The 22,009-nt window shown below is 40.6% G+C and overlaps 1 protein-coding gene across 1 annotated transcript in view; it reads right to left on the bottom strand.

Annotated features, from left to right (window-relative positions):
• Positions 1–2,730: 2,730 nt before the first annotated feature.
• Ints2 (integrator complex subunit 2) overlaps positions 2,731–22,009 on the bottom strand; it is a 52,840-nt gene continuing 33,561 nt past the window's right edge. The window contains exons 18-25 of the mRNA XM_038328385.1: positions 19,831–20,032; positions 15,635–15,760; positions 9,647–9,845; positions 7,821–8,072; positions 7,418–7,525; positions 7,211–7,316; positions 4,955–5,131; positions 2,731–4,845 (exon numbers count right to left, since the gene is read on the bottom strand). Coding sequence (XP_038184313.1) covers positions 4,676–4,845; positions 4,955–5,131; positions 7,211–7,316; positions 7,418–7,525; positions 7,821–8,072; positions 9,647–9,845; positions 15,635–15,760; positions 19,831–20,032 — 1,340 coding nt within the window. The 3' untranslated portion in view covers positions 2,731–4,675. The remainder of the gene's footprint in view (positions 4,846–4,954; positions 5,132–7,210; positions 7,317–7,417; positions 7,526–7,820; positions 8,073–9,646; positions 9,846–15,634; positions 15,761–19,830; positions 20,033–22,009) is intronic.

The raw sequence follows: 22,009 nt of genomic DNA, 5'->3' as shown, positions 1-22,009 counted from the left end.
TAAAAATAAAAGATTCCTAGGAAAAGTATCCAATCACTGATTCTATCTGTAAACCTCTGAGGCTTCGTAGGACTCTGTTTTACTAAAATGAACCTGGATGCTAAGCCATGCCTGCATCTGTGGTAACATTCAAACCATGGGAGCCTCCCTTGAAACAAACTTCCGGATGTGGTGGTGCAGATTTTTGACTCACAACAATCACGAGGCAGAGTCAGGAGGATCTCTGCGAGATCAAGGCCAGCCTGGTCTACATAGCGAGTTCCAGGCGAGCCGGAGCTGCAAGGTGAGATTCTGAGATCCTATCTCTTTAAAAAAAAAAAAAAAAAAAAAATCTGTCTCCCGCCAAGAAGAACTGCGGGGGCCGGGCTGGGGCTACTTCCACGCCTGCCTGCGTTCACAGAAGGTAAGGACTGGGTCCCTGCTCCTCAGCTTTCCGTCCCCACTTCCCCAGGCTCCCAGCTCTCAGGCAGCCAAGGATGCCCCGGGCCTAGGGATTTGGTCACCCCGAAGGTCCCGAGAGCCGGCTAGCGCCGGACTGCAGGCGCCTGCCCCGCGCCGCCGACTTGCCCACTCGCCTGCGGCTGGCTCCAGTTCCGAGACGAAAGGAAATGTTGGCGTTCGAGGAAAGTCCGCGAGCAGGAAGTCTCCCCAGGCGGCTAAGGTGCTGCCAGGTGCCCGGCACGGCCACTCCTCCCTCAGCAGCTCAGCCGCTCCACAAGAACGAATTCGCGCCTCCCGCCCCTCGGCTCCCGGGGCCCAATCGCCGACCGCGCCAGCCAATCGCCTGTCGAGACCAGCAAGTAAACAGCCAATCATCATACGAAGTTGACTCTGTAACGCCCAATGGGAGCCTGCGAAATAAGAAGAGCCCTAAAGTTCTTGGCGGCACCGGAAGGCGATCATCTCTACGAGAAATACTGGAGCAGATCATGCAGGTTTGCTTGAAGGAAAAACTTGTACCACTTTTGATTTGACCTAGACCGTCAGTTCTCTGATGACTGGAAGACTAATTTGCAAGGGTCGGCGACCAACGAAAAGGAAACATTTTTTTCCTCAGTTGTCTTAGCACGCGAGTAAATTCCCCAAGGTTACAGCATCTAAAGACGGGGGCGGGCGGAAGGGGAAGCAAACTGTGCGAGAATTGCCACACATGGCATCTGGTACAGTATTCCGTGATATTCAAGGCTTTCTCGGTTATTAGAGTCTGAGGTGGATAATCTTTTCAGATCACATCGACCTAACACTAAGGCTTAGGGGCCTAACATACCATTTTATTCCTTGCCAAGAGGTACAATTTCTTGAAATCATGCCCTTGACAAGTTAATTTTTTGGCCATTAGATGTTTTACTATTATATTTTTATTATACATATTATTACATATTGTTGTTATTTGTAGCCTAAACTTGATTCAGGTACTAGTGTCCCCCAAAAAGCAAAGCCGTGAGGTTGTTCTCGAGGAGCAAGAGAAAACTGGTCGTTAGTCTTGTTTTTAGTTTTCCATCTTCCTAAAATGATGGAATTTGTGATTGTAAAATATAAATGTACCTTTGACCTAGTAGCTCAGTGCCCAAAATTTATCCTAAAAGTATAATCTAAAAGTGATAATTCCTGTTGACAAGTGTCTCTTTATAACACTAAAAAATTATATAGTCCTTAGTCTAGTAGAGTTCTGATTTATCAGTTCAATAGATGAATAAATCATATCAATAAAATGATAAAAAATAAAATTGCTTCCAAGAAAAAAATGCACTGTGAAATTGTTTTAAAAAAGCAGACTTCCGGAGCTGAAGAGGTAGATCAAGGACCCAGGTTTAATTCCTAGCACCCATATGGTGGCTGACAACCGTCTCTAACTCCAGGTCTTAGGGTTCCACAGACCACTTCTGGCCTCCACTGGCATTGTACATACATACACATAAAAGGAAACCTCAAAAAATAAACTAAAACAAAAAAAGCAGATTCCAAATTGTGTTAGGAATTAAGTAGTATGATAGTGCGCATGTCAAATTGTGTTAGGAATTAAGTAGTATGATGGTACGTATGTCAAAGACGGAGTGATTCACTCTTACAGTAATGAAGAATCATTTATCAAATCCTTCAAATACCTCCAGATTGCTAATTTCCTCTCCTTGGTTTTTGTTGGTGCTGCTGAGCATCGAACACAGGGCTTACACATGCTCAGAAAATGTTTGAGCAATGATCTATATCCCCAATCCTTCTCATTTTTTCTTCTTTTTCTGAAACAGGGTCCTTTCTTTGTAGCCCTAGCTGGCCTAGAAATCCCAATGTAGACCAGGCTTACCTTGAACTCACAGAGGTCCTCCTTGCCTCTGCCTCCCAAGTGCTGGGATTAAAAGCACTTGGTACCGTGCCCAGCTAAAAGGGCTTTCTTTTCTTTTTATTTCTCTTTCTGTCCTTACTTCTTCCTTTCTCTCTCCTTCTGCTTGTCCTCCCTCACACCCCCTTCTCTCTCTGGAGATTATGTATTCCTGCCTCCCAGGTGCTGAGATTAAAGGTGTGCACCACTTAGCCTGACCTTCCCAGATGTTAAGGACTCACTTTCCTCAAGTGAACTCCTGAGACTTAACTGACTCCCAGCACTTCCTGTCCTGTCCTATGGCATGCATGGCCTTAGAAAGAGATACATTAAAGCCCTGGACACAGGCAGTCCTAGCGCCTAAGTCTCCCCTGATCCACTTTTACATTTGTGGAATAAAACACAAAAACTAGTTTGTAGATAAAGAATGAATATTTATAAATCAATATTCAAAATAGTTGCATACATCTGTTTTGACTTCAATTAAAAAAATCACATTGTGACAAAGTTTATAACTTTAACTTAAGATACATGAATATTAACATTTACTAATATTATTTACACACTTTATTTACATCATCAACAAACTGGATGAAAAAGAGCCTATGTTATTACTTTAACACAGTAGGTTATGACCAGTCTTTGAAAATTGATCCACTGCATTTCATTACAAAACATACTTCGAACCTTTTTGAATTCCTAAAGGATTCTACTGTTCACACAAAACATTCCAGAAAGGCCTCATTTAAAAAACAAAATAGGAGCAGTTGTATTTAATCTTAAGAGACTACAAAACTGCCTCATTAAAAAATATGAAAATTTTTATGGTATATCATTAAAGCATATTCTTTTACTCTTCACATCAAAATTACTTAATTGAACATTAAGCATCTAATAAAAAATTATATATATGCCATCATGCATGATACTATGCACTTCATGATTGGAAATGGCTATGAACCAGTTTTTATAGAACACCTTCATGAGGTAGGGTAGGAGTAGCAGAGGGAAAGTGAGATGTGGCTATGTGCTGGTGGAGAGGGTGAGAGAAACTGTTCATTGTAAAGACGCAAACTTTCCTTTTAGCTTTCTACCTTCTTTAATGAGAAGTCTGTTTTGAGTGGGGTGGCAAATGGTTGAGGTATTTCTTAGAGAGCAAAGAAGTACCTTCTACACTGGCTACTTAATTTTAAAAAATGATTATGGTTATCTGAATGCTTCTACTTAATCATGAAGTTCCCAACAGAGGACCGCAAATATCAGCAACACAGTATTTTCCACATTATAATTTTTCCTGAGGTTCAAACACTGTATTTTCTTACTCAAAGATCTCCTCAAAGTAAAATATGAGTTATAATCTTGATCATGAACCAAGAGCTCTATTGGGGTTTATTGCTCTAAAATTCATTTGCTATATCTTTGCTCCTCTGAGAATTAGATAATACAGCATTACAAAAATAAATTTAAAAAAGAATAAATGAAATTCACTTTCAGGTTATTCTTTGCACAAAGATGTTTTCTGTAACTACTTTACAATCAGTATCTTAAAATTTCAAATTATTCAAGTATCTATTTAAACATATGGCTTCATATATTAGGAAAAATTGAAGCAGACATGTAAAATCTTTTTATCTTCATCTATAACTCCAAGGCAGTCGTTTTTTTTGTTTGTTTTTTTGTTTGTTTGTTTTTGACAGGTTTTCTTTATGTAGCTCTGGCTGTCCTAGAACTCACTATACAGACCAGGCTGGCCTCAAAAACAGAGATTCACCTGCCTCTGCCTTTCTCCCTAGGGCTAGGATCTAAGGCAAGTGGTAACCTGCCTTTTTTAAAGCCTTCTTACTATTGTTTCTAACAAACTAGAATTCCCACCTGCATTACTGTTTCTTGCATTACAAATCTAAGATTTTTGTGTAGTTAACTGGTAATTTTTCCTGAATTACTCCTTCCCCACATCCCTCTTTCTCCGTCCTCTCATTCCTGCTTTGTGGAGAACTGTTAAAAATTCACAGATACGAGGGATATCCACAGGCTCATTTTTGTAAGAAATTAAAGGTCTGGCAATCTTTCTTCACAAGCTAAGTGCATGGCCCAATCCCTATCTAGAAACGGGTTTCTTAAAGTATACCCAATGGAAAAGTTCAGCTGCTATAATATAAACATACCATCAGAGCAGATCCACAGATATGCCCATCAAACATAAGCAAGTATAATCCTCAGGGTTCTAAATTATACTCGTGTGGAATGGAACCACTCTGCAGTTTCCAAGACCTCACTGTTTCCAGCCCGTTTAGAGCTGTCATAAAGTCCAGGTTCCTGTTGGGGATACGCAGCAAACAGCTTCATTTAATTTTTTTTTCAAATTCCACTAACGCTCATGTTTATTATTTCAATTATTGTGCTTTCAATACAGTGACAGAGCTGGACATCAGGATCCATGCTTCCAGTGTCCCTGGATCCATTTTTGTAAGATGGATCTTTACAGATTGGAGACCATCCACTTGGTTTCTCCTTTATTTGTTGAAGACCTACAAAATAAGGGGAAGGGGAGATAATTAAAGCAAGATATTCTGAAATGAATATAGTCTTGTTTGAAACATTACAAAGTGAAAAAAATGAAAATGAGGTACCACTTACGTGTGATGATGGGATCAATGTCTCTAGTCTGAGTGGCAACATCAGAGGCACACACTTGGCCTATTTGAATCAGCAAAGACATAATATCCTCATACAGTGGAGGGAATGCTCGACAAAAGGAGACCAGACTGGGAAGAGTCGGCATGAAGAAAGCATACCGCTTAGCCTGTGTTAGGACTGTTGGGAAGAAATGAAACAGAATTGTTTGTTTTACACAAATCTAAACAACACAGACACCCTACAGAACAAATCAATACTGTTTCTGTGCTGGGAAACTCCGTCTAGGACGCCGCGCACCCTGGCTGTAACAACCCTACTCTGCTAATCTCATGTCCCAGCGCTGCGCTAAGGACACTGCTTTCATGACTTCACTCAGTGCTCAGATCACAACAGCAGTGCAGATAGGAGAACGGTCAGCAAACTCCAGAGAAGTTATAAAGGTTGTGTAAGGCCCAGTTTAGGGGCCTGCTTTTCAAAGACCCCAGCCCTTGCGAGGCAAGGGCAGGCAGGTGGCAGTGAGACCCTATCTCAAAAAAAAAGTATTCCAAGGCTGATAGTGGGGTAGCTCAGTGTTAAGTTCTTGCCTCACACATGCAAAGGCCCTGTGCTCAATCTCCAGTCCTGGGGAAATAAATAAATAATGCTGTCCCAAGTCACACAACAGTTAGTGGCAAATCTGGGACTAAGTGCAGTATAAATTCTTTTTTTTTTTTGTTTTGTTTTGTTTTTTGAGACAGGGATTTGCTATAGCTTTGGAGCCTATCTTGGAACTAGCTCTTGTAGACTAGGCTGGTTTCGACCTCAAAGAAATCCGCCTGCCTCTGCCTCCCGAGAGCTGGGATTAAAGGCGTGTGCCACCACTGCCCGGCTGAACTCTTAACCACTATAAATTATTATAACATGAGATGAAAATAATAAAAAGGGTTGGGGAAGTCAGGTGGTAGCAATGTACACCTTTAATCCCAGCACTCAGGAGGCAGAAGCAGGGGAATGAATCTCTGTGAGTTTGAGGCTAGCCTAGTTTACAAAGTGAATTCCAGGACAGCCAAAGTTATTACACAGAGAAACCCTGTCTTGAAAAACCAAAAAATATAAAATAAAATTTCACATTCATTTTATATAAATAGTAAGTTGTGGAATTTAAGGAAATAGCTACTATATTTATGACTTTTTTGTTTTATTTTGAGACGGGGTTTCTCTATGTAGCCCTGGCTGTCCTGGAATTCCCTATATAAACCTCTGCTTCCTGAGTGCTGGGATTAAAGGGGTAAGCCATCACTGCCTGGTTATTTATAACATTTTCAAATATTTTTCTTCTGGAATTGAGCACACTTAGTAATTTGTTTTAATTCTACATATTTTATTTTAATTAATTAAAAATGTACTATAACATTTATATACATATATATACACAAATGTGTCTACCTATACTTCTACACTATAAATCATATTTGTAAGTATAAAATTTTTAAAAGAATAGTAATTCAAAGGATGGCACAAGTTAAAATAAGAGCAACATATACTGTGTCACACTGACTCATAAAAACACCAAAGAGAGCTGGGTGGTGGTGGCGCATGCCTTTAATCCCAGCACTCGGGAGACAGAAGCAGACAGATCTCTGTGAGTTTGAGGCCAGCCTGGTCTACAAGAGCTAGTTCCAGGACAGGCACCAAAGCTACAGAGAAACCTTGTCTCAAAAAGAAAAGAAAGAAAAGAAAAGAAAAGAAAAGAAAAGAAAAGAAAAGAAAAGAAAAGAAAAGAAAAGAAAAGAAAAGAGCCAGGCGGTGGTTGCCTTTAATCCTATCACTCAAGAGGCAGAGGCAGGCAGATCTCTGTAAGTTCGAGGCCAGCCTGGTCTACAAGAGCTAGTGCCAAGACAGTCTTCAAAGCTACAAAGAGAAACCCTGTTTCAAAAAAAAAAAAACAACAACAAACAAAACCACCAAAAAGCAGAACATAGGGACACAGGCCTTTAATCCCAGCACTTGGGAGGCAGACAGGAAGTTCTCTAGAGTCTAGAGTTCAAGGCCAGACTGGTGTACAGAGTGAGTTCTAGGACAGACAGAGGTGTCTGGAATATACATAGTGAGCCCCTTTCTCGAAAAAAACAAAATACACACCAAGCATGCCAAGCATGCACACATGCACACACACGCACACACACACACACACACAAACTGCCAAGTTGTAAAGTTCAGAAAATATATGTAGTAAGCGTTACTCGATGCTTTTGTTGATGCTGATTGGCTACACACCTGTTAGCAAAGTTCCCATGACATTGACAGCTAAGCGAGCCACACTAAGTGACTTTGGTAATGCGTACTGGATACACAAATGAGAAAGCAGCTGTATAGCAAATATCTGGAATACAAAATCCAAATGTTATATATTTCTTTAGAAAAGACTACTAAAAATTATAAAATGTCTTCAAATTTTTCATCAAGTTCTAAAATGGTCACTACCTGTTTTTCAAGTTCAGGTTGAGCAATGAGCTCCGGTATAAAATCCAGACAGATGTGCATAGAAGGGATCCCCGCAACTGTCAGAGGCAGAAGTTCGCATGGATAGCCCTGTCTCGGGAAGAAGGGAGAAGTCACTACAGAGAGCCAGCTTCACTTCCCTTCTGAGGCATCTGTTCTGAGCACCAATGTCTGTGACTGTTCAGGAACAGCACTTTCCCCATACATTAGAACAGAGAACAGAAAGTATGAGAGTATCTATCAATAGTCAGAATTTGGATTTTTCAATATATTGCATGGGATCATGATCCTTTCTCATTTTCAAATTTTCTATATTAATTTAATATATAAAACCCTAGAGAACAAATAAAATTCAAAAATTCCACATCATTCTTTGAGCACGCACCTGAAAGTGAACAAGTTTGGCAATGTTGGGATCTGCGATGTACATCTGGTGCAGCAAGCAACAGATAAGGCACTGGACTTCACGAAGGCTACAGAGCAGACTGTCTTCTCCCTCCTCCGTTTCTTTATGTGCTGTGCTGCTGGTAATGACACTCTGAGTATTCCTGAGGGACATGTCTGGACTGGCACCTTTCGCCTTTTCCTCTTCAGTAGGCAAACAAATCTCCAAGAGAATCTGGACAGCCGCACTATCCTACAAGATGATAGAAAGTGGGTTTAAGACATCGGAGAAGTAGAGGGGAGCAAATGGGAGGAGAGGAGGGAGAAAACTGCAGGCAGGATGTAAAATAAACTTTAAAAAATAATAAAGTCATCAGCCTAGAACAAACCAATGTCTAAACAACAATGAAAGAGAATAAAAGTCTACTCTATAAGTCTGAGAAGTTGATCTGAAAAAGAAATCTCTTTTTTCATATGAACAGAAATGGTGCATAGATCTTTTGAAACACACAAACCCCACAAAAGTGGTAATTCTTAGAGAAGAACTGAGCAATTTACAGTGCAGAGAGTCTCACACTTTTTGGGTTACACACTCCTGAAGAGTCTGAAAAAAATACACTTTTCTCATAAAAATAAACACATGCCAGAGGCTAGAGATGACGTGGTTAAGAGCACTGGCTGCTCTTTCAGAAGACCCGGGTTCAACTCCAAAACATCCACATGGCAGCTCACTACAGTCTGTAACTACAGCCCCAGCGGATCCAGCACCCTCTCCTGACATGATACACAAACATAAATTGCAGGCAAACAACCACACACATAAAATAAAAATAAGCATATAAAGAAGCACCTGGCATCAACTGCTAGGAAGATTTCATGAACATCTACCAGACAGGTAACCTAAACCAAAGGCCTCCAAAGCCAACCCAAGCCTAATTCCCTTCCTTCTTCTCACTTTGTGTCCCCATTTTCCTCTGTCACACCGGAGAGCAGTGCTTGAGAAGTGACCTGTTTGAGGGTAGCATATGGAAAAGACAGCCTGACATTTTACAATACTATGTCTTCACTTACTTTTCTGTTTATAGTCTGTCTCCAACATCTGATTTCCTTTTCTACCATCTCATCTTTAAAATCAGGTAACCAAGCTGCGCACGCCTTTAATCCCAGCACTCGGGAGGCAGAGGCAGGTGGATCTCTGTGAGTTCGAGACCAGCCTGGTCTACAAGAGCTAGTTCCAGGACAGGCTCCAAAGCCACAGAGAAACCCTGTCTCGAAAAACCAAAAAAAAAAAATCAGGTAACCAAAGATTATACCTCCTTTACCACCATGTCCCTGGTGCTTGAATACTATCTGACACACAGGTGTCCAATAAATGTGTTGATCAAGTGAAGATATAACTTAAAACTGATTAAAGGCTTAAATTTGTTAACTATAAATCTTATTAAAATATGTATTAAATTTTCATAGTGAAAATTTGATACTCAGAAGCAAAGATGATCATATTTTAGATTCTAAAATAAAAGGAACTCACAATGTCAACAGTGTGTATACAGGGCACAATGTGTGATCTATTTATTTAGTTAAAACAAACATTGCCAGATGGTGGTGGTGGCACACGCCTTTTAATCCCTCACTCGGGAGGCAGAGGCAGGTGGATCTCAGTAAGTCCAAGGCCAGCCTACTCTACAGAGTAAATTATAGGACAGCCAGAGATGTTATACAGAGAAACCCTGTCTCAAAACCCACCCAAAAAAAAAACAGAACAAAACAAAACAGACAAACAAATAAACATGCCATTTGACTTTATTTAACTTTAGCAAATTTTACCTGAGCAGCTAGTAATGCATTTTTCAGCTCTTCTCTGGTGACTTCCGGAGCATCAGCCTGTCCAAGCAAACCTATTGTATTGTTCTGGGAAGGCCGATCTTGCTCTGCTGTCTCCTTCAGATGGGCACTAAGGTAAGCTTTAGATGCGAGAAGATACCCGTTCAGCATGTGTAGAGTAATATCCATCAGTGGGGGGCACCTAAACAAAGAAGACAATGTATCAGGAAGAATGTCAATTTAAAACTTAGTTAGAATTTAGACTGGCGGTGGTGGCACACACCTTTAATCCCAGCACTCGCAAAGCAGAGGCAGGCGGATCTCTGTGAGTTCGAAGTAAGCCTGGTCTACAAGAGCTAGTTCCAGGACAGGATCTAAAGCTACAGAGAAACCCTGTCTTGAAACCCCACCCACCTACCCCCACACCTTAGTTAGAACTTAACCAATTCAATTTACATCCTTTGAAAAACACAGTTTAACAACTTTTCCCAATAAAATACTCATTCTTAAAGGCCTAAACGGAGTGTGCTGGTGCTCGCCTATAATCCCAGCACTGAGGAAGCTGAATCACAAGGGTGGTGAATACAAGCCAGCCAGGGCCACAGAGCAGGACCACTGCCCTCCAAAACAGTAAATAAATTCTATTTCTTACTTTTTGCATTTCAAGATTCATAAACACCATTCTTCATCTTACCAGCTAAAATAAAATGTAATTAATGTAGTGAAAGATATAAGCTTTTTATAGAAAATGACAAAGCAGTAAATCTCTTAGACAGAGCCTTCAAAAATACACATTCCATTATTGACAAAGATAGAAATAAAACCGACTATTTCTTCTTTCTACTCCTCTTCTTTGGTGCAAGAAAGCAAGACACTTCTGTACTCTAAAAGTGAATGAACATCCATTTAATCTAGACAAATTATTTGCTGAGCTTCAGTTTCCTCGTCTATAAACTGGGTACACATCAGGACTGCTGGAGCAGGGCTAAGGCAAGAAAATCATAAATTCGAGACCATCTTGGGCAACTTGGCAAAAGTCTATCTGAAAATAAAGACTCTAAAGGAGACTGGGAAAACAGCAAGCAGCAAAGCGCTTGCCTAGCATGCACAGGCCCTGGATTTAACATCTAGCCCTAAAAACAAACACACAGTGGAAACAAAAAGAATGGCCTCTACCTATGCATGATTAAATAAACTAATGATTCTTCCAAAAAGACAAAATGACTTGAAATATTTTTTTAAAATTTAAATGTCAAATTAGACATTGTGAATCAGAGCTTCTAGGAAATAACCTTGCTAATTCCCATGTGAAACCAGCCAATAGTCAAGAGAGATGAGGCAGGACTGTGACGCCAGCACGGAGGGAACACTGAGGCCGCATGAAGTGTTTCTAGGAACAGAGTCATCCCTGTAGTAGTACTATGGAATGCTTTCCTTCTGGTTGTTGGCTGACTTTGGATTCATGGTCCTCCTGTCTCAGTCTCCAATACACATTTTCATTTTTTACTCCCCCTTCTGTGTGTGTGTGTGTGTGTGTGTGTGCGCGCGCGCGCGCGCACATACACACACATATGCATGCATGCATGCACACATGGTGTTTAAGGCTGAACATGCTGAGCAAGTGCTCTGGTACTGAATTACATCTCTGGCCACTACTTGCATTCCTTTTCAGAACCACCCACAACAAGAGCCATAAGTTTTAGAGCACAATGAGGAATGAGGCTACATAAAAAAAAAATAATAATAATAAAGTTTCCTCTGGAGATAGACATGGAATTGGTCAAAAGAAGCCAACAAGGAATTTGGCTTCACCAATGTCAGAATGACAGCTGCCAGTTGCCAAGAGTGAGACTTCCTTTTCTTTTCTTTCTTTTCTTTTTTTTTTTTTTTTTTTTTTTTTGAGACACAGTTTTCCTTAGCTTTGGAACCTGTCCTGGAACTCACTCTTTAGACCAGGTTGGCCTCGAACTCACAGAGATCCACCTGCCTCTGCCTCCAAAGTGCTGGAATGAAAGAAGTGCGCTACCACCACCTTCCGGCCCATCTGCTTTTCTAAGGGCTGGAGAGATTGCTCAGTGGTTAAGAGCAATGACTGCTCTTCCAGAACACCTGGGTTCAATTCCCAGTACCCAAATGGCAGCTCACAACTGTCTGTAACTCCAAGATCCAACACTCTCATACAGACATACATGCAAGCAGAACATCAATGCACATAAAATAAAAATAATTAAAAAAGAAAAAGGTTGCCGGGCGGCGGTGGCGCACGCCTTTAATCCCAGCACTCGGGAGGCAGAGGCAGGCGGATCTCTGTGAGTTCGAGACCAGCCTAGTCTACAAGAGCTAGTTCCAGGACAGGCCCCAAAAGCTACAGAGAAACCCTGTCTCGAAAAACCAAAAAAAAAAAGAAAAAGGTTTTCTGAAAGATAAATAACAATAGCTGACAACATATTAAAATAAGAAAGAAATCCAATTTTCATTTTCCTATAAAATATAAAATAGAAATGAACAAGAAGGTATACAATATAAAACACTACAATGGAATGTAAACTGGCTGAGTCCTTGTGGATGGCAACATGAATCAAATTCTGAAAAATGAGTATGTTGACCAGTGGTGGTGGTGCACGCCTTTTATCCCAGCACTCAGGAAACAGAGGCAAGCAGATCTTTGTGAGTACGAGGCCAGCCTGGTCTACAGAGCAAGTATCCTGACAGGCTCCAAAATCATACAGAAAAACCCTGTCTCAAAAAACAAACAAACAAACAACAACAAAAAAGAATACATACCTACTAATATAAGTAAAGGTTCTCAAGCAAAAGGTTCAAGCTACAAAAACACCACATACATTCTAAAGCAAACTTCGACACAGAGAACTGAGGCGAAGTCATCTACGTGGGCAGATTCTTAACATGGGTTATTTGTTTTACAATCAGCAGATAAAGGCTCTTGCCATGAAAGCCCTGTGACCTGGAACCCACATAAATGTAGCATGAGAGAAGGAACTTGATGAAGTTGTCATCTGACCTTCACATACATGTCAGAGTATGCATACTATTCCCCCACACAATAATGAATAAAGTAAAAGTAATGTCTGAGTAAAAGAAATGTCTGTTTTCTAGACTACACTGTCAGTTTAAATACATTAGCCACAAGCTTATTCTACTGATTCTTATTTTCTACAAAATCTTGACCTCAGCAAACTGTATTTAGGTGATTTTTTAAAAAAGTTTTATCACTTTGAAAATGTCATCTACTGGGAGATACCAAATAAATATATGCAAGATAGATTTTTTAAATTTGTGTGTGTGTGTGTTGTATGTATTTGTTAATGTAGATGTAGACACATGCTCACACATGTGGAGGCCAAAGGTTAATGTAAAGTGTCTTTATTTTTTGAGACAATGTCTCACTGAACCTTCAGTTCATGAATTTGGCTACGCTGGCTGGCTAACTTACCTCATCCCAGTCTCCCACGTTGGCTCTGGGATCTCAACTCTGGTCCTCACAGCAGGCACTTTTGTCTATTTTGCCTAAAAGTCACAGCCCTCTCAATAGTCTAACCTCAACTTATTTTCTCAGTCGGAAAGCACACATTTCTCAAGATTTAACCCTCTGCTTCAAATATTCTTCTCAAAATATTTTCCATGAAAATAGGGCATGCAGATGCACATCTGTAATCCTAGCCCTCCAGAGACACAGGAAGAGCAGCATGAGTCCAGGGCCACCTGGACTGGATAGTGAGCGTGTCTCAAAAGAGCCAAGACCAAGCGGGGCAGCTTTCCTTGATCGCCTACAACACCATCGCCATGCTGTCCACTCTGGTGGTTGTGGTGGTTCTGTGGAGGTTCTTTGGCTGCTGGGGTTGTTCTTGTTTACATTTTTATTTGTTCATGTATTTTGTGTGCATGTGCATTTGGGTCAGTTTTAGCACTGTATCACAAGGGTCAAACTTAGGCCAGTAGTCTTGGCAGTAAGTACCTCTTCCTCCTCCGCCATCTCACCCGCCCACTTTCGTTTATATAGACAGAGTCTGATTCTAGCCCAGACCGTCTTCAAACTCACATAGTTGAGGACAATGACCCTGAACTCCTGATCACAGTGCTTGGACCCACAAAATGCTGGAATTACATGCATGTACCATTATGCAATGCTACCTGTTTTAGTTGAAGTTGCCCTGTGTCCATCCTTTAAAATGCTATTCAGGTCCCATCTCCTCCACATATTTCCTAACTTTTTTAAAGAAAGATTTTATGCTTTAAATTATAGAAAGTTCTTTTGAAATCACTTTTTTATGGTTTATTTAATGTGTTTATAGATGGGTATGTGTATGTACACAGAGTACAGTGCCTCTTCTGGCCAGAAGAGGGCGTTTGATCCCCTGATGCTAGAGTTATAGGCAACTGTAAGCAGCCTGAGAGTGCAGGAGTGTTGGAAAGAGAACTCCAATCCCAGGGAAAAGCAGTAGAACAGCAATCTCCCAAGCCCAGTATTTCTTTTCATTTTCTTTCTTTCTTTTTTGTTTTTGGTTGGTTGGTTCGTTGGATTATTGGTCAGTTTTAATTTTATTTTCCTCAGACAGGGTTTCTCTGTATACCTCTGGCTGTCCTGAAACTCACTCTGTAGACCAGGCTGACCTCAAACTCAAAGATCCACCTGCCTCTGCTTCCCATGTGCTGGGATTAAAGGCGTTCAGTATTTTTCTTTGTTTTTTTTTTTTTACTAACTTATTTTTATTTTCTGTTTATTAGTGTTTTGCCTGCATGCATGTCTGTGTGAAAGTGTGAGAGCCTAGAAATGGAGTTACAGACAGGTGTAAGCTGCCGTGTGTGCTGGGAATCGAACTCAGGTGTTCTGGAAGAGCAGTCAGTGTTCTCCCTCCACTTCCAACACAGTATTTCTTAACATTAAAAAAAAAAAAAAAGATTCAGCTGGGCAGTGGTGGCGTATGTCTTTAAGCCTAGCTCTCAGGAGAGAGGCAGGTGGATTTCTGTGAGTTTGGGGCCTGTCTGGTCTACAAAGGGAGTTCCAGGACAGCCAGAACTGTTACACAGAGAAACCCTGTATCGAAAAAAAAGAAAACAATTCATTTTGATCAAATGCAGTGGTGCATGTTTTTAATGGTAGTACTCAGGTGGAGCTCTGTGAGTTCAAGGTCAGCCCTGTTGACAGAGCGAGTTGCAGGTCAGCCAGGGCTACACAGTGAGATCCTGACTCAAAAAAACAAAAACAAAAACAGCAGCAATTCATTCAGTACATCACTCAGCGGCAGAGGACCACGCTAGTTAAAGTTCCATACATCTACCTTCTTTCCCCATGTAGATGGTGATCATTAAAGGTAGGCCGCACAATTTATTTACCTTTACGATTACTTATAATGACAGCTTGAAATTCAAATATTAAATTCTGTTCATTAACTTCTGCCTTTTTGAAATGAAGCCATTTCAAAACAATTAGCCAGAAAATAAGAGACAAATATGGAATTGGTGAAGCTAACATCACAACTGATGTCCAACAGGTGGCAGTTTTAAAGCATGGGGTGACATGGAAATGTGCCAGTGCTTTAAAATCAGGGTGACAATGCCTCTAACCCCAGCACCAAGACAACCGAGGCGGGAAAGTCAGGAGTCAAACCAGGAGTTCAAGGTCACCCTCACGGTACTCACAGACCTTGTTTCAAAATAAAACACGAAAAGCAAAGTCATTTCAGTGAGCTAGCCATGGTGGTGTTCTTCACAGGGCTGCCTTTCAAGAGACAGAAAAGCCCTACTCATGACTACCAAAGCCAAGAATGACGAGATTTTATTGTACACAGACTAAATATTACATTGACTATAAATTATGAATATATGCCTATAGAAAACCAAAAATCTATACAAATTATATTACATATTTTTTATAACAGAAATAAAATATTAAATTATTTTTTTCCATTTCTTTTGATTCTACAAAGTACAGCTCTATTTTAAAAAAAAAATGAAATTCAAATAACTTACCTGTGAACCCTCCGGTCACACCTCAAGACAATGAGAGGATCTATCATCAAATCATTCTGGGTATATTTTTGTTGTCGTATAAACTTTATGGAAGGTTGGAGTGCATTAACCGTCATTACCCACAACCTGATAAAAAAAAAAAACAGTCACATGTTCATAACAGCTATGTTTCAACTCACATCTATGGTCATTTAATCCTTTGTTAAAAAATAAAAATAAAGAAAGAAGAAGAAAGGAAGGAAGGAAAATATTTCCAAGTAAACCAAAAAAAAAAGGAAAAACAAGTGGATGATGTTGTTTGTTTCTGAGAAAGGCTCTCATGTAGTTCATGCTGGCCCTAGACTCACTATATAGCTGAGGAGACCTGAACTTATGATTCTCCTGCAGCTCCTCCCGAGAACTGAGACCACAGGAATGTGCCACCATGACTGGTTCATGCATGCTAGGCAAGCACACTACCGACAGAGCTACATCCCCTGCCCTGTGAATAAATAAACTCTGAAGGATTAGAAACTAGACACCTTTAATCCCAGCACTTGGGAGGCAGAGGCAGAGGCAGAGGCAGGTGAATCCCTGTGAGTTTGAGGCCAGCCTGGTCTACAAGAGCTAGTTCCAGGACAGCTAGGGGCTGTTACACAGAGAAACCCTGTCTCGAAAAAACAAAAACATACAAACAAACAAAAAGAAAAACTAGACATCTCTGATATATCATTATGTCTCTAAAGCAAACGTAAGTTAAACAACGAACACAGCAGACGCTAGTCTTTGCAGTAGAGGTGGAATGACCATAACAATTGGGAAGAAAATAAATTAAAACTCAGTCCTAACACACTTAGCATATTAAGAGGAAAAGTTTAGTAAAAATAAAAAAATCAAAATTACCACAATTTTGAAACTGTACCATCCCCATAAATATATCTCACTGTAGAATGTCACTTTGAAATCCGGCAGATTACAGATATGGCGGCTAAGCTGACCATATAGGAGAACTGCTGAGGAAAACACGCCGTGGATGGATCTCTTACAGGACCTCACACAGAACTTGCCACTTAAGTATGAAACGGATCCAAGGACCAGACACTCACAAGAAGTTTTATTTAGAAAGAGATTAAAATACACTAAAGAAAGAAAAAAACTCCAAAACAATGGAAAATATAGGAACAATATTAGCAAGGGAAAAGGGGGCTTGGTAGTAGTAGCACAAGCCTTTATTCCCAGCAGGAGGCAATCTCTGAGTTCAAGGTCAGCCTGGCCTACAGTGTGAGTTCTAGAACAGCAGAGTTATACAGATGAGATAAATTCTCCCTGTGTATGCCAGGATATCCTGGAATTCCTGATCTTCATACCTTGCCTTCTGAGTACTCCTGTTACAGGTATGTTCCACCACATCCAGGCTTTAAAACAGGGCTTTATTACTAGGGCTAGAGAGATGGCTCAGAAGTTAAGAGCATTTATTGCTCCTGCAGAGGATTGGAATTCAGGTCCCAGAACCCAAGTAAGGTGGCTCAACCCCACCCACCTGTACCTCCAGCTCCCAGGCATCCACTGGCCTCCTCAGGCACCTGCACTCACATGCACATAGCAACACAAAGACACACAATTCAATTTATTCAAGAAGTAAAGTCCTAAAAATTAAGACACTGCTCACCAGAACAAAAAAGCAACCAAGTACCCAATACTATGAAGAGGAAAAAAGATACACATCAAAATACTTCATTATTAAATTCCAGAACACAAAGGGAGGTAACGCCTGTTATTAATGAAAAAATAATGGTCATATACAAAGGCCTGGAAAACAGTAAACACCAGATCACTAATAGCCAGTGGCGTGGTGATATTTTATTTATGTTTTAACAAATAAAGCTTGCATGAAGAGCAGAGCGCAGAGCTAAGCCTCTAGAGGCCAGGTAGTGGTGGCTCACACCTTTAATCCCAGGACTTGGGAGTCCCACGCCTTTAATGCCAGCACTAGAGAGGTGGAGACAGAAAGGATATGCCTGGGTAGAGAGAGGAATATAAGGCAAGACAAGAACTCAGATGCAGTCTGAAGATTCAGTCTGAGGTGTAGTCTGAAGCAGTCAGTCAGAGGACACAGTCTGAAGTCGCAGTCTGAGGACAGGATCGCCCCTTTGGTCTGAACATTGGTAGAGGTAAAAGGGCTGCCACTCTGCTTCTCTAATCTCTCAGCATTCAACCCCTAAGAACAATTAGAACTTGTGCTACACAGTAGAAATTCCAAGTTAGAAAAACAGTGCACTCGAATTTATGAACTACACTTAGGCAAAATAGCAATCACATGTGAAAGGAATGAAACCTCCAAAAATATCACAAAAAAAAACCCTCCCCCTCACCCGCACTCAGCCTTTCTCAGGAAGCACTGCAGAATGTGCTCTATGTGCACAGAAGCCAGGGAATAAACAGGGTCCCAGCAGAGCACAGACAGCAGCAGCTGAAGGACAGCTGTGCCTGCTCCAGGGACACTGACGATAGAAAGAGACATGTCCCATGAAAATCATCTTACTGATTGGTTATGCTGTAATTACTATAAGTGAGCCTCATCTTAATAAAGAGTATAGGATGAACTATTTCTTACTGATAGCATCACAAATGGAAATAAGGCAAGTATTATGACAATGCAAGAATGGGGAATGGCACTCATGTGTAAGAAAGAAACCATTATGGAAGTGTGGTTCAGGGGCAGCACACGTGACTAGCATGCTCACAGACTGAGTGTTCCCCAGCAACAAAGGAAAGGAAAGGAAAGGAAAGGAAAGGAAGGAAGGAAGGAAGGAAGGAAGGAAGGAAGGAAGGAAGGAAGGAAGGAAGGAGTAATCAAAGAATATTGCAGTATACTACACAGTACAACTGTAAACACATAATCATAAAATGAACACTAAATATTGCTTTAGCTAAACAAAATAATGTAACTGTATTTAAAAAAATGAGCTGGGCATGGTAGCACATGTCTTTGATCCCAGCACACCTGAGGATCTCTGTGAGTTTGATGCCAGCCTGGTCTACAAAGTACAAAGTAAGTTCAGGACTACTACACAGAAAAACCCTGTCTCAAAAAAAAAAAAAAAAAAAAAAAAAAAAAAGGAAAGAAAGGGAAGGGAAGAGGAGGAGGATTCACAGAAAGTAAGTTAGATAAGCAAAAAGTCATATTTGTTATAAGCCTATTACTGAGCTAATGAAGAAATGTAAATGTTAGATTTATTGTTGTTGCTGTTGTTTTGTTTTTTAAAACAGGGTTTCTCCATGTAAACTGTCCTGGAACTCACTTTGTAGACCAGACTGGCCTTGAACTCACAGAGATCCATCTGCCTCTGCCACCCAAGTGCTGGGATTAAAGCTATGCACCACCACCACCAGGCTAGAATTTTTTTTTAAACTGAAAATGGTTTCCTCTGAGTAGTCAGGGTCTAAAATAGAAAAGTGTGAAACAGACATTATATGATGGGTATTTATTAATTTGATGTTAAATAAAATTTGAATTTAAAAGCATAACTATTCCCAATTCCCAGAACTACTGAACCAAGCTCTCAGCTAAATCAAACCACTGTTACTATTGTCCAACTGGCCAGGTGTTATGATGCAATCTATGAACCAGCACCCACCAACCAAAGAACACAAAGGAAGTGCACCCCTGTTCTCCAATCTCTGCTGCAAAATGCATCATCTGCGGCTCTGCTTTTTAGACATCCTGATGCCTCACTCCTGCTGCAGACACAGGTCTAACTGCATGGATTACAGCCTGGGGATCAAGATTCAAAGCAGTGCACATGATTCAAGGGGCAGCAGACGCTGGAACCACACCATGATGTGAGACACGGTGACCTGAAACAGTCAGCCTCACGTAACTACACAGAGAAAAATACTTTAAAAGAACTTTCTCAAACGGCTAATAGCTTTTATTTCTTAAAGTATTCTTTAACATGTAACAAATCTTTTTGTGTCTGTGAGACAAATCTTACTATGAAGCTGTCCTCAAACTTCAGAGAGATCTGCCTATTCTCCATCCAGATGCATGCTGGGATTAAAGATTAACACTACTGCACCTGGCTAATGTATGTATCTTTAAATATTTACCTTCAGAAAGGAATTTTATTATTACATACTCAAAAACACTGATGGAAGTGGCCATGCAAATTTTCCCAACAACTTCTCCAGCGCACACAGCAGTACACAGAACTTACCTTCTTGGCATCACAGTATTAAGAACCATCCATAACTTATTGACAGTTTGAAGAATTCTCCGTGGAACCCCTGAATTCAGCAGCTGGTTCATATTGGATGTTAATACTTCCGCATATGGTATAAGTTCACTGGCAGAAAGTAGAGTCAAGTGCTCCATAATCTGCATCACTTGTGTGTGACTTACTGGCACAGCTGAAAATGCTAAAAAGAGAATGTTACTATCATTACCTAAATTCTATAATGTTTACCAGGCAGAAGTAGACACTGCTTTCTTAGAGAAGGGGCCAAACAAATCAAGAGAGCAATGGTGTTAAAAGTAAAACTTTCCATCAATTTTCACTAAAGCTAATATAGTTATTAGAAAACTTTTGGATGGCAGGTGAGATGGCTCAGAGGCTTAGGGCAAGTGAATCCTGATACCTGAGTTCCACCCCTATACCCATGTGAAGAATAGAACCAGCTCCCAAAAGCTGTCCTGACTTCCACATGTGCAGTGTGTCATGTGCAAGGCCCCACACAAACACATGTGAAATAAATAAATTAAAATGTAATAAAAATAAATGAAAATCCATAAAAGTGTAGATATTATCTCATAAAATTCAGGCCCCACCTCCACGGAAGGATGTTCTCACTACAGGCATGGGAGAGCTGGCCTGGATGACATGAGCCTATATGAGCTGGTTCTACCGCCCATCTGAGTGGGGCAGTCCCAGTGGCCCAGACTGACAAGTTCAGCTAGCACCCAGACCCACAGGCCCACCCTAACATCTACCCGATCTATGACCGCTGGAAACATGTGAAGGGACTGGCCCTACACAACAGTAACTGCAGGATCTCTATGACTGGGGCACCAACAGGAGATCTGAGGAGTTTCAGTGAAGGTCCCGTGATGATGGTGAATCAGAGACCTTCAACCAGACCAATGATTCATTGCAGCAAACCTTTTGTGGGAGGAGCTGATTGGACAAAGGGTAGACTGCATGACACCACAGCTCCTAATGCCACTAGGATGAATGAGAAGAGGTATTGGAAAGACGGAGGAGCGAGGTGGTTGTTTTGTATTGTTTTGTTGTTACGATTTTGGGTGGTTCTTTGGGGGGCATGCTGCAGAGCTGGGGGTGGATATAAAGGGACTAAGAGGTGAACATGATTGAGGTACATGATGCGAAATTCCCAATGAATCAATAAAGAATTATGTAAAACTAAAAATACATTTTAATTCTTCATGAAAAAATAAAGATCTATCTAAATGCCATTCAAATTCACTTTTGTCTTTAATAAATGGTGAATTATATGTTAAAAAAATCATATGAGTGACACGTTGGTGAACCTCATTTTTTGGATAACTCAGGCTATTCTTTAAAAACAGCACTGAAGCAGGAAAGTGGGCCTGAGTGTTGCTTCTGTGACTTACTAACTTGAAAGTTTCAAACTCCTTAATACTTTCCTCCAGGAGTCCCACTGAAGGAGATAAGCATCCAGCAGATTGCTGTTATTAAATATCTGGAATTATCTCTCCACTAGAGTGGCCACTAACTACATCTGGCTAGCAAGCATAAAAAAAACACGAAGTGAAAACAGCATGTATGAAAAAAGAACAATCCCATTAACACTCTGATTTCATATGAAATAGTATATTGTAACTATGAAATTAAACAAAAATATTCTTTAAATTTATTTTTGTTGCCATCATGATCACAGTCACGCATATCCTTCACCACGGAAAACCAAAAGTACCTAAAAGAAACATAGAAGAAACTATGGAAAGCTGTTAAGAACACACCACATGTCATCTCTGCGTTTGAGTTCAAAATCCATGTGTCAAGGACAATTGGTATTGGACAATTTACAGCTCCTTCAATTGTGTACAGAAAATGAAAAGACAGGGACCTCAAGAGCTGGGGAGTGAGCTGATGGAGCACTGGCCCAGATCAATCTGCAGCTCCAAAGGGAAAATATAAAAGGATTTAGAAATAACAGCAAAAAGAAATCAAGAATAACAACAAAAATTCGAAGTGGATTTGGGTGGGGTGCTAAGGCCAACGGCGTCACCTTGAGGAGGAGTGATGATTGCGCACGGACAGTCTTTACAGTGGTGGCGCAACTGTTTTCAGAAGGCTTACGAACAGAAACTTTTTAATGCAGCTAATGAAATTTTCATGTGTGGCTCACACTATT

This window comes from Arvicola amphibius, chromosome 4 (assembly GCF_903992535.2).
Source record: "Arvicola amphibius chromosome 4, mArvAmp1.2, whole genome shotgun sequence".
Lineage (NCBI taxonomy): Eukaryota > Metazoa > Chordata > Mammalia > Rodentia > Cricetidae > Arvicola > Arvicola amphibius.
This window is presented reverse-complemented; position numbering and strand designations above follow the sequence as displayed.